Source organism: Convolutriloba macropyga, chromosome 12, assembly GCF_964194025.1.
Source record: "Convolutriloba macropyga chromosome 12, txConMacr16.3, whole genome shotgun sequence".
NCBI lineage: Eukaryota > Metazoa > Xenacoelomorpha > Acoela > Convolutidae > Convolutriloba > Convolutriloba macropyga.
In genome coordinates this window covers 49203527-49215987 of record NC_134479.1, presented here as the reverse complement: position 1 = coordinate 49215987, position 12461 = coordinate 49203527, and the positions used below count along the sequence as shown (strand labels likewise).

The 12461-nt window shown below is 35.8% G+C and overlaps 2 protein-coding genes across 6 annotated transcripts in view; one reads left to right on the top strand and one right to left on the bottom strand.

Moving 5' to 3' along the window:
• The window catches only part of LOC142351119 (S-adenosyl-L-methionine-dependent tRNA 4-demethylwyosine synthase TYW1-like), a 40508-nt gene extending 32329 nt beyond the window's left edge, over positions 1–8179 (top strand). The window contains exons 7-11 of the mRNA XM_075403211.1: positions 579–678; positions 5478–5601; positions 6262–6451; positions 6829–6996; positions 7419–8179. Coding sequence (XP_075259326.1) covers positions 579–678; positions 5478–5601; positions 6262–6451; positions 6829–6996; positions 7419–7912 — 1076 coding nt within the window. The 3' untranslated portion in view covers positions 7913–8179. The remainder of the gene's footprint in view (positions 1–578; positions 679–5477; positions 5602–6261; positions 6452–6828; positions 6997–7418) is intronic.
• A 3198-nt stretch (positions 8180–11377) lies between these two features.
• The window catches only part of LOC142350896 (potassium/sodium hyperpolarization-activated cyclic nucleotide-gated channel 3-like), a 92455-nt gene continuing 91371 nt past the window's right edge, over positions 11378–12461 (bottom strand). For all 5 annotated transcript variants that reach the window (XM_075402901.1, XM_075402899.1, XM_075402900.1 and 2 more), the window contains one exon: positions 11378–12410. In XM_075402901.1, the coding sequence (XP_075259016.1) occupies positions 11875–12410 (536 nt within the window). In that variant the 3' untranslated portion in view covers positions 11378–11874. The remainder of the gene's footprint in view (positions 12411–12461) is intronic.

Sequence of the window (12461 nt, the reverse complement as noted above, 5' to 3'; positions counted from 1 at the left end):
TGCCATCAAAATAAATTGGACTAAAAAAATGTTTTTGTACAAAAATCTTTTTTTTTCAATATCTTCTATTCTTTCAATCCCAATCATGCTTATTGGAATCAACGGCGGCTATTTTCAGGCAATCTGCCGGGTATGTTTGATGAGTTTTGCCACTTTTTTCTCAGAATGCTGTCCTTCGATATTTTCGAGCAGTAAATTAATGTTAAACAGAATTCATTTGATTCTGTTGATTGACCACCAGGTATATTTCTCCGACGCATTTTTCAATATAAACAAAATCTACCGTCTGTGCAGAGACTTTTGTGTTGCTTGCGACTTTTCAGGTGGAATTCGATTGTGTAGTGATGCTGTAAAGATTTGTTCTCGTAGTAAAATTTGCACCGGACAATTTCTCTCCTACTGATTTCATTTAACGCTTTTTCAGCCACAAAATTTTTACTGGAGTATTTTTGTCCTCGAAATCACTAGAAATGTGAACTGAAGCGTTTTGTATTTTCTGTTTCAGTTCCAATATAAAATTATCAAGGTGATTTTTCGATGTGTTTATGCAATTAAATTAAGTTTTCATGTTGTTCCAGGTTCCCACAGCGGAGTGAAATTGTGCAGGTGGACTAAAAGTATGCTAAGAGGGAGAGGAGGATGTTACAAACACACATTCTATGGGATCGAAAGCCACAGGTAGGCGAGAAGTATTGAGAATTCTTTTTTGTTGTCAGTGTTGGAAGTAATTGCTTTCGGAGTTGAGTTATCGTTGACTCAGTGGTACCATCAATTGATGTACCTATTTAAAGTATTATTGATTGACGTATAGTGAAGGTGATCTATTGTCGGATAACATTGGAAAATGTTAATTGTAAAATACTACAAAACCTTGATGTGAGAATGGAAATGTAATCCTTGTGAATTTACATATTTAAACCTGTTAGGCCAGCAGATCTCGAATGTAATAATAATAATTTTGGTTCCTGCATAATCGCAGCGGAACAGCATTAGGCGACTTCGGCCTGTTCTCAGCTGCCCTTTTTCTTATTACTACCCACATTTCAGACTGTTCTTTTTATGAGCAGCATTGCTCTTTTTTAGTGACTTTTTTTGCGTCTGAAGCTTCCACGTGGTACCATCATTGCAGCCAACATTAGTCAGTATATGGTCAGCCTGAGAAAGAAAGAGGGAAAGAATTTATTTATCCAGTATATCATCAACAACAAACAATATAATATATAAACGGGGTCCTGTGACCCTCCAAGTAACAACCCTGGCTACACATGTTGTTTATTGTTGGCAGAATTAACTTATTACAGCTTATGGGAAACAAAATTAAAAATATATATTTTTTTCTAATGTTGGTTTCTAGTCGAGCAATTTTCATCTTTAAATTTTTTAGGCGGCAAATTCAGCTTGCCAATTCACTCTAAATAAAGTCGTTGATCATGGTGGAGAAGACTGGAATTTAAAAATTAAAATTTTTTGATAATTTTCAAGTTTTTTGGAAAATTCCAAAAAAAATTGAAAAATGGCGATATCTCTCAAACTAGAAGAGATAGAGGGGTCAAACTTTCAGGCCAGAATCAGGGCTCAGAATTGCACCTCCTGTAGCATGCAGCCATGGGGTTAACTTTTGGCCAAATTTGATTAGCTCAATATATGTTTCATTAGATCAGCATTTTGGAGCAAAAATGCGTTTTTTATTTCGTGATAAATTTTCATTATTTTTGATATATTCATTTCATTTATTTCTGGAGGCAGTATTCCTTTGCATTTGAGAAGGTTGAATAATTTGCTAGCACGGTAATTTATCGAAAATCGCTCAATTTTCGTCTTACAAAGAGAAGGGCGTGTTCAGTTGATCTTGTCATTCTAGAATTTTCGAAAAACAAAACCTATTATTCAAAAACTCTTGTTTATGCAGGTTATTGATTGATCTTCGTAAACTTGAGTAATTATTATATTTGAATCTCATAAAACGTAACGATTTGGTTATTTTCAAAAATATCATTACAACTGTCACGTCTGTTTCTGAAATAAATGTATTTCAAAATTTTCTTTGGCAGTTTCAAAATTGGTTCAAGGTTATTATGGCTAGTGCAGCCATAAACCACGTTAGCCATTTTGAATTTTGGGTTGCATATTACTATTATAATATCGTATTAATTGGGAACGAGGAAGGAAGTGTCTAAGCTTAGATAAAATGCCTGATTGTCTCCCGAGTCTCATTTTTACGTTGTCTACATGTGAGAGAAATGAAAGTCTGTTATCAACATAGACACCTAGGTATTTACAGACAGGTTTTATTTCTAAAGGCAAAGAGCTTAGGAAGAAGGTAGAATGGGAAGCACTAGATTTAATATTCATTTGGACTGTTTTGGTTAAGTTCAGTTTCAGCCTATTGGCAATTCAGACAGTTATTAAGATTGAGTAGGTCAACCTCAATGTCATATACATTACAGTTCATAGCGGTCAAATTATTGTCGTCGGCAAAGAGTAGTACGTCAACAGACTGACAAGACAGAGGGAGATCGTTAATATATATATATATATATATATATATATATATATATTATATACATACATATATATATATATATATATATATATATATATATATATATATATATATATACATATATACATATTTATATATAAGGAACAATACTGGACCGAGAATGGATCCTTGGGGTACACCCGTAGTTACTTTCTGCCATTCAGATAAGTATCCATTTGCTTCTACCCGCTGAATTCTATTGGACAAGTACGATATCAGCCAACTAAGAGCGTTGCCCCTAAAATCATATCTTTCCCCTAAAACCATTTGTTTAGCAGAATTTTGTGATCTACAGTGTCAAAGGCTTTTTTCAAATCAAGGAAGAAACTGTAAATGTTTTTTGTCTTATCCAATCTTATATTTTTTCAAATAGTTCAATTAGAGCATCGATTGTGCTTTGTTTGCAATGAAAGCCAAATTATTTTCCATAAAGAAGCATAAAATTTTCTAGAAAGTTATATATTCTGTTTTACGTTGCACATTCGTAAGTTTTACTGAATACTTTAAATGACGATATGGGCCGTTAATTATTTCGATCCGCCTTGGAAACCTGTGTGTAGCGGAATGACTTTTGTTTTTTTAGTTCTGATGGGAAAATGCCATTTCTGAGACATATTTATGAGATAGGCCACATACGGAAAATTTTCATGAGACACTGACTTCAGAATGAGGTTACTAATGTAATCGTCCCCTGAAGATGATTTTTTGTCTAGACTATCTAAGATACACTTTATTTCGCTGGAGTGACATCATATAGAAACATTGATATATCTACGCGTTCAATTACTGGTAATGGAGTTTTGGTGATGTCTTGCGAGAGAATCCCTTACGCTAGTAAAGAATTCGTTTAGTTTATTAGCTATTTCGGTAGGTGTCTGGTTGTGTTCTTTTACTATATTATCTAGAGGGGGTATGTTTTCTTTTGTTTTCACTTTGCCGTTTATGTCGTTAATGAGTTTTGATCTAAGATTTTTCAGCTTATGATCAAACCAGGCAGGGATTGCCTGTCTTATTTTTAGCCGATTTTAAGAGGAAAATTCAAGTAATGTTGAGTCAAATGTATCATGAAATATCTTGAACGCTTTATCCACATCTGGTTCAATACTCACCTGGTTCTGAATTTTTCTTAAATTTTCAGTTAGTGTTTCATTGAATTTTTTTTGTTTTTCGATGATTTCATAGGAAAGATGTATCTCTATACACTTGGCATGAACGTGAGCAATCCGGTTCAACGTCCCATCTCATTAGAATAGGGTAGTGATCTGTGATGGCCTCATTCCCTAACACTTCGAAGCTTGGGTTCAGCACATCCTGGTAAATAAAATGGTCAATGCATGTTTTTGAATTTTCGGTGACAAGTGTTGGATTTTCCGGCTGATTTTCAAATCCATCGGCAATTATTGCTTTTTTACATTTATTAGAGACCAGATGTGTAGTAAGAGCGTCAATGTTGAAATCACCACAGATCACGACGCGAACGCTGACTGAGATAATTTCTTCTAAATACCCAATTTTTCTAAAGTCCATTTTGTTGGTGCGCGGCTTAGTGTAAATGGTAACTAATTTAAATCTCACAAGCGCTATATCTGCGGAGATTGCTTCATCAAAGTCTAGAAAGCTTTGTCTAAAGATGGTGCAGGTTTTTTTTTACTTGACTCATTACACCTCCATCTGGGGTTTCCCTATTTTTTGTAAAGAATTGGTTGTACCCCTTTTGTGTATAGCTTTGGAGATGATCATTATCGGTTAGCCATGTTTCAGTTAAACAATTAACAACAGGCGGAGACTCAAAGATTAAAACTAGTGCTTCCAGTTCCTCAAGGTGACTTTTTTAAGATCTGAAATTTAAATGCACAGATAGTTGAATTGGAGAGTTGGCATTTGGTAAGATATTGATGGAGTTAGAAGTTACCGGCAGGAAATACCTGCCTACGAAAACACTGTAAAGCATCTTCAACATCATAGCTTAGAGCAATAGCACCATCATACAGATTATAAATCTTCAAAATTTCTCTATCATTATGGAATGTGTATATTATACTGCCTTCCTTGGTCCATACTTTAGAAATTCTTTTGTCACTTTTCCTCGTGTCAATGAAAGTTAGTCTCGCTCTGCTGACGTCTTCAAATATCTTGACTTGGCTGCCATTCTCGAAAAGTTTTCTCTTTTTCATAATATCTATTTTTGCCATTCTTCGGGAGAGCCGTGCGATGATGGGGTTCGTTCCCTTCTTTGCACGGAGGCGATGGGCAATTGATATATCCTTGACGTCTACAGTTGCGCCTAAGTTCCTTGTAATTTGCGAGACTTTATTAATAGTAGACTCAAGAGGTTCAGGTATAGAGAAGCCGTTTGTGTCCTTGCGAATTTCTTCGTCCACATTGAAAATCTTTAAGTTTTCGCGTCGGTTATAGGTCTCTGGCTGTACTGCTTCACATAGGCTTCGTAGTTCAGCTTTTCGTTCAATTGTCATGTCGGCCGCAACACTTTCCAGAATTTCCTCTTTCGCCTTTGCTACAGCAGTGTCAACTGTTTAGCTTATCCTTTCTGTCAAATTATTTAAGATTTGCTGTATAAGAGCCGGGATAGCTGCTTCATTGAAGTTTTAATTGCCTCCTCGATAGATTGAAGTTTTAATTGCCTCCTCGATAGATTTCCATGTGTCAGTTTGTGGCTCGTCCGCGTCACTTATTGGGATAACTCTGTATGGGCCCTTTTGGTACTGGGTTTCGTTACTGGTGTTCTGTCATGAAATCTCAATGCTGGTAGGTCAACGTTTACATCAGTCGCAGTTTCCTCGCTGTTCTCTTGGTGGTTTCTTTCTTCGGTCTCAGTTGCCATCTCACATTCATTAGTCATATCCAACCGGAAACTATTTAATAAGTTTATCACAACAATTAAACTGAATATGTCTTATTGTGGTTTGTTATTCAGATGTATGGAGACGACACCCTCTCTTGCATGTGCAAACAAGTGTGTGTTCTGCTGGAGACACCACACGAACCCAGTGGGCACTGAGTGGAAATGGGCCATGGACAGCCCGGAGCTCATTTTCAAGGTTAGCATCACTATTTTCATCGAAACTTAAAGAAAGATCCCTGATCAAACGTGGAATGGAATTGAATAATTCAATATCAGATCCTTGAGGTTATGACTCGATAATATGATAACCAGTTCCCCTCCACAACTGACGCCGCGATTGGAAGAGGTGGAACCTAAGAGACTCCAATTACTTTGAAATAAATTTGTCTTGGGAAATGCAATTGGATAATCGGTAACTCTACGAAAACGATTGATTGAAAACTGCAAGAACGTCGTGTGGTGTTAGCTCTACAAAGTCCATCTAGAACTTTCCAAAACAAATACGTGTTGAGATTATCAGTATGTTGATATATTAACAGTGACTTGCGGTGTAACAACCCCGTATTAACAGTAACAACTGTGGTATTAGCTAACTCCATATACTGCTAAAGAATTTGAGCTTAGAGGACTCGAACCTACTATCTCTAGAACTGCGGGCAGGCATGCTAACGTTGTACCAAAGCTCTGCTGAAGTAGCAACTTTGTTAGCTTGATATACTACAAGCTGGGTTATTACAGCAGTTTTCTATTTCTAGTTCTGTCAAATCGATGTAACACCTTCTAAACCTCTGATGCAGGTGTAGATGTTATCAGAATTGTGACCTATTAGAAGTATCTTGCAGATTTTGTATTCCAGGGTGCCACAGATAACCACTACGCAATGGTTAAACAGTTCCGGGGTGTTCCGGGGGTATTGCCAGCCAAATTCCAAGAAGCATTCACAATTAAACACTGTGCTCTGTCTTTGGTAGGAGAGCCAATCATGTATCCAGAGATCAACACACTCGTGGGACTACTTCACCAGAGCAACATCTCCACCTTTTTAGGAATGAAAATTGTTTCCTTCGACGCAGTGCAATTTTTCGCAAATCTGCTGATTTCTGAGTTTAAGAAAATAAGAATTTTTACAATAGTAACAATGCAATACTTTCTGTAAGATCAGGCCACATTTTTTTGTGGTTAAAATGTATTTACTGTATCACGCGCAAATTTTATGGTTTTTTTACAGGTCCCGGAAGTTCGGCAAATTATTTCTGGGCTATTTTTTCTCCAGTTCTTTATCATTAAACTTTATTGTACTCGGCTACTGTTCTGGAGGACATTTTTTATCAAATTTTTAGACAAAACGGAAAATTATAGAATGTCAGAATTCTTGAAGTCATAAAAAATGAAAGGAAGCATTTTAAAATTTTTTGAATTGCAGTAACAAATGCCCAATTCCCGGAAGCTATTCGAAATCTGGTTCCAGTGACACAGTTGTACGTGAGTGTGGATGCGAGTACTAAGGACAGTCTGAAGAAGATAGACAGACCTCTATTCAAGGACTTCTGGGAGAGATTCGTGGATTCATTGACTGCACTGTCTGACAAAGGTACAAATTTTAAACCAATTATCTAATTTAAAAAAATTGACGTTTTTATCAGTTAAGTGTTCCAATTCATACCTTTTATGTTAGTCAAGGTTTAAAACTAGAGCTTTGGAGGCTCAATTTGGGCGGACAATGTCTATTATGTAATATTTGAAGATAAAATTGCGAATTTATGTAAATGGGATAAACTTTTGAGCAACTAATACTTATTCTTACGAATATCGGTGAAGCTATAAAATATTACTTTCGCCTATATTAATTTTCAGTTGAAAATGGCTATTCTCGGTAATACTGAGAAATATGCTTTCTAGAATTTCACTGCGTATGAGAAATTTTTTCTGTTTTCATTCTTTGAACTGGTTTTTTCTTCTGAATTTTTCTACGGGTGAGAGTTACTTATTCAACGTTAAGTTAAACTGTTTCAGGCCAGCGTACAGTTTACAGATTGACCCTGGTTAAAGGCTTCAATGTGGAGGAAATCAAACAGTACGCAGATTTGATAGCTCTGGGAAAACCCGACTTTGTAGAGGTCAAAGGGGTCACCTACTGTGGAACTACCAAAAACAGTGGAAAAGCTCCTCTAAGTATGTCGAATGTTCCTTTCCATGAAGAAGTTGTCGAATTCTGTGAACAACTGTCGTCTCAACTTGGAAACTATGAAGTTGCAAGTGAACACGAACATTCAAATTGCGTTTTGATAGCCCAGAAAAAGTTCAAACCCGACGGGGAAAATTGGCACACGTGGATTGATTACGAAAAGTTTCACGAACTGAATCGGAAATATTTGGAAACAGGAAAAAGTTTTTCATCTGTTGATTATATGGAACGAACACCTGATTGGGCTGTTTTTGGGTGCAGAGAAAGAGGATTTGATCCGAACGAAACCAGATGGTTCAGAAATAAAGGAAAGAAATCCTGAGTGCGAGATCTGTACTTTTTAAAATGTACAGTTTTGTGATCACTGAAAAATTGGATGTAGGGGAATTAGTGAATTTCGGTTATGTAACAATTTGAAGAATTTGAGTACCATTTTCTGTAGTACAATTGTATAAGTGAATGTAGCTGGTCTATAAAAGCTTTTTTAGCTATGCTACAATGTGTTTCTCAAATTCTTTGATTCATGTCAAAAAGTGTAAATTTTTGTTAGATTCGGTCTATCTGCTCCCTGAATTGAACTTTTTTGATCACATGTTTTGAGTAGAAATTTTGGGGTTAATGAATGTGCTAAAGAAAAATTTATTGACAGCAGCCGCGTCTATTGTTTAGATGGATATATTTCTTCGTATTGTTTCTTTCGTTTTGCAGAAAAAGGGTTACCATTTTTGCTAGGTTCAATTGTAGTTGTCAGTTGCTAAGGCCAGCCCGGTTAGTTCGATTGTAACCAATTTTTGAGTTGTGGTAGATAATGAGCGAGCTACAGTGCACACGACAGATTATATTTTGTTTCGTTCTACGAACATTCCCGCGAGCAACGTGTTAAAAGGCTGAGAAGGACAACGGATTTTAAATTGTGCATAAGATAAGTTTGACATAGCTTGACAAGAATGTCAACTTTTTGGATGCGTGCTTGGCTAAAAAAAAACGAAGTTTCGAGGAATAAGAAAGGACAAGAGAACGGGTACAATGCTTGGTCAAAAACTTCACACTAGTTGCGCCTATCTAGACCTCACTAACAGTTCATAGGCCTGGGCCCTAGTCTGAGCTTAAGCGGGTATTATGAAAATTGGAGAGAACCTAATATAAGTTGTGCATATGATGATTGAAATTGTAGGACTAGAAACTCTACTCTTTCAACTTGCGTTCGAGCGCTTAAGTTTGCGCAATGATTAGCAGGCTTACCAGGAAAGAGACGCTGGTTCAAATCTAGAGCGCTTGTTTTCACAGTAGTTGCGCCTGCCTTTGACTACACAACTCTTAGCCATTTTATTAAACGCTGAGTCGAAGAATGAGCAGCATGATTATATAAGCCAGTGACTTCATGTATTCGATGACAAAAACTTCCTAGCAGTGCTCAATGAGTTTTTACTTAGGCTAATGTTGATTGTTAATAAGCTGTCATTTGTAGCTAGTGTCGCTAGCTTCTTCTTTTCCCTCCTCGATTGAACCAGAAGTGAGTTCATTGTGATCAACTGCGCTTTCTAGGAAATCGTTTTTATAGCGAGTGTTTCAAAGAATGTTGAGGTTACTTTTACTATGTTGCTTTGACTATTGAACTCAATTTAACTATTTTAATCTGTTTTAGAAGCGTTGTTTTACTCTGAGGTGAACGCACTTTGTTTTAAATTAGATTTTTTTCCGTAGACTTTGATATCTCAGTCAGTCTCCTATAGGCTTTAATTTAGGCGCTCTCCTTTTTTGACAACTCAAAAGAGTTTGAGTTGTGTTGGTGCCCTGTCTTTTTCAAGATATGCTCACACTTTTTTGTCAATGAGAAGCCAAATTGTAGTTGTGATTTTGATCACGTTGGAGTATAGAGAGGAGCCAATTTCTAGAAGTGGAATTGTTTCAAACTCCTTTCAAGGTGAAGTGACCAATTCGTGTTGAAAGGGATTTTTGGCCGTACTTTCCTCATTTTATGCACGAATGTTTTTAACAGGTAATTGTTTGTTCTAATATTGATTAGTTGCTGTGGTTTAAACCCCTCAAAAGACAACTTACGGTTTTTAAAACTGAACATATTTGTTTTCCTGAAGTATATATGATTTTCGTATTTTGTCTGCTTCGATGCTCTGGTTCTTAGTTCCATTATTGACAGATCTGAGTGACATATGATACATACTTAAGATAAATTTTTGATTGAAATTAAAATGCTAGTTTTAATTAAAATAATAGCGACTTTTTTTGGTTTTCCGTTTTTTATTGTTTTCTTTTTGTTTGTTTTTAGTCTCCCCTTTTGACAGCTCTCATTGGAATCTAGCGAATTTCACGACTTGACACGACCTGTTTTACAAAAAAATGTTATCATAAACGTTGGTTTTTGTTGTTTTTTTGTTATTTTCTCATTAACGATAGTTGTCAATAGCTTCTTGTTGTGCGTATTTGAGTTTATTGATTTTTACTCAAATATAATGGTTTTAACGACTTCGATATTACTTGTTTTCAAAAAATATTGCCTTTTTGGATTTCACCCAATTTTGTGTTTTTCAGTGTTCTGTAAAGTCTTTTTATTAATAACAGATACCTATGCTAATTCTAAATCTAATTAGTGATCTTTAATTCTATTTATTGACTTTTTCTCAGCATCGACAACTTATTTCCAAACATACTACCGGTTCATTGGATTTTGCCTTTTTTGTATTTGTTTTTGTCTTGCGACTTATTCTCAGTAATGATAGGACTCATTGGCTCTCTAATGGGTAGTAGTTGAATATTTGTTTTCCCGTATATTCTCTTATAACAGTGCTAACTACTTTTATAGGAGCTGTTTCATGCTGTGTAATGCTGGCTCTCTGAGAAATTTTGATCAAGTATTTTGCATTTTTGTGTTCAGTTCTATTGGTTTTAATGATTTTGAGACTACTGAAAACAATTGGAGCAAATTGTAGGTTTTTTCCAATTTTGAAATTGTTTGCGTTGTTCTGTTGCTTATTCTCATTAATGACAGGTCTCATTTTCTATTTAATGCGGCATTCTTAGTTCTCATGGGTTTCAGGTTTTTGCTAATGATTTTATTGGCTTCGACAACTTTTTTTTCAAAATTTGGATGCCACTAGGACTCTCATGCCGCTCTTTTTCATAACCATTAGTCAAAATTGGTTATTGCCAAATATCGTGTGTTGTTGCTTTAGTTTGTCTCACAGTGATTTTCTTAAAAGTTTGATTTTGCTGTCCAGGCTCCCATTGCGAATTTGAGGCTGACGTAGTTTGACCTAATAGTTTGAGAGCCTTATTCCTAAGAGAAATGAGTTTTTAGAAATGAGATAAGTATCTAGAATTTTGTGCTGTTTGTTTTCTCGGATTTCTTGGTAAATAGTCTCTTTACTATCAGAGGCTGCTATTCTAAGGAGGCTGATAGTGTCCTATCTGGTTTATTCAATTCGCGGAATTGTAATTCAGGTCTTGTCATTCGTTAATTTTTTGGCCACCTTTATTCATGGATTTTTTTCTTCAGTTTTGAGCAGTTTATTATGCTATTCGATCTATTTTGAGCAGTTTCTTCGGGAATATTCAGGCTTTGTTCACAGTTATAGTCAATCATGTTGAGACGACGTAGCGTTAGACAAATTAGTACTCGGAACCTTCTTGCAATTATGAAAGCCGTTGCACTTCTGTTATATTAGAATTGCTGATTTCTCTGAGACTAACTTGACTTTTTTCTTGCGCGTAATTTGCGGATCTGTTTGGCCTCAATTGAAGTTTGCTATTTACTAACTGTTAAAACAGCTCAGCTTAACTTTAATTCTCATCTGTGAAAATAAATTCATTTATGCTAAAATATACAAAAATGGTTTATGTCAATATCAACATCTTCAATAGTCAACAAAAAATATCGCAGAACTCATATTTAAATGTCCGCTAATCAAAATTTGCCGTACTTCAGTGGAAATTATACAGTAATTGCGACTCATTTTTTATGGTTTCATCAAAATTGTTCATCGGAATTTGTAGCTGTTACTATATATTGCAGTCCCGCTATGTTGTAATACATGTCTCTAATCCGTCAGAAATCTATTGTATAAGTTTTATTCGTCATACTACCCTGTTAGGTAATAGCAGAGCAGACGTTTGATGTTTTGGTGTTTCAGATGTCATCGGTGTACGACTCCTCCGCTCGATGTTATGTAATCAGAAAGATAAATAAGAAAATATTTTGTTCAGCTTCCGGTGGTCCAGACATAATTTAGCAACTTTATGCAATGTTTACGTATTGTAAATTTTAAATCACACATCTGATGTCGTTACGTCATTATTACGCAACAAATCTTCAGCTTTAAAATCAAACTCGTCAGAACTTGTACGTGAATGTGAAAAATGACCTATCGGTGAACCGAATGTTGATTGCGACCTTAAACGAGGGTTAAAAGGGTTTAACGGGTCCGTGGGCTGTGTAAATGAACCCATAATAGGATTGGAAATTATAAGTGCATTGTCGTACTGCTGTGGGTTAAATGGGTTTACGGGCTGGCTTGCTCGTTTCTTGTGTGGCGTTTTCCAAGAACTGGGTGGGTTTTGAGAATTTACGATTTTGGAAGACAGTTGTGGTGAAAATCTGGCGGCTAGTTTTGAGGGTGAAAAAATTGATGGCTTTGGTTTTATTGTAAGTGGTGAAGTTTCGGGCGTTTCAAGTTCTAAAAATTGCTCATTTTGGTTTCCGTCGTTTTCGGAAGGAATTTGTATCAAATTAGAATCATAATTGTTTTCCGAAGATTCTGTTTCTTCTTTCAACACGCTCTCTGTCGTTGTTGACTTCGGAAGTTCTAAAAAATAGTAATTTTTTAAAACTAATATCGCTAAATCTATAAGTTAAT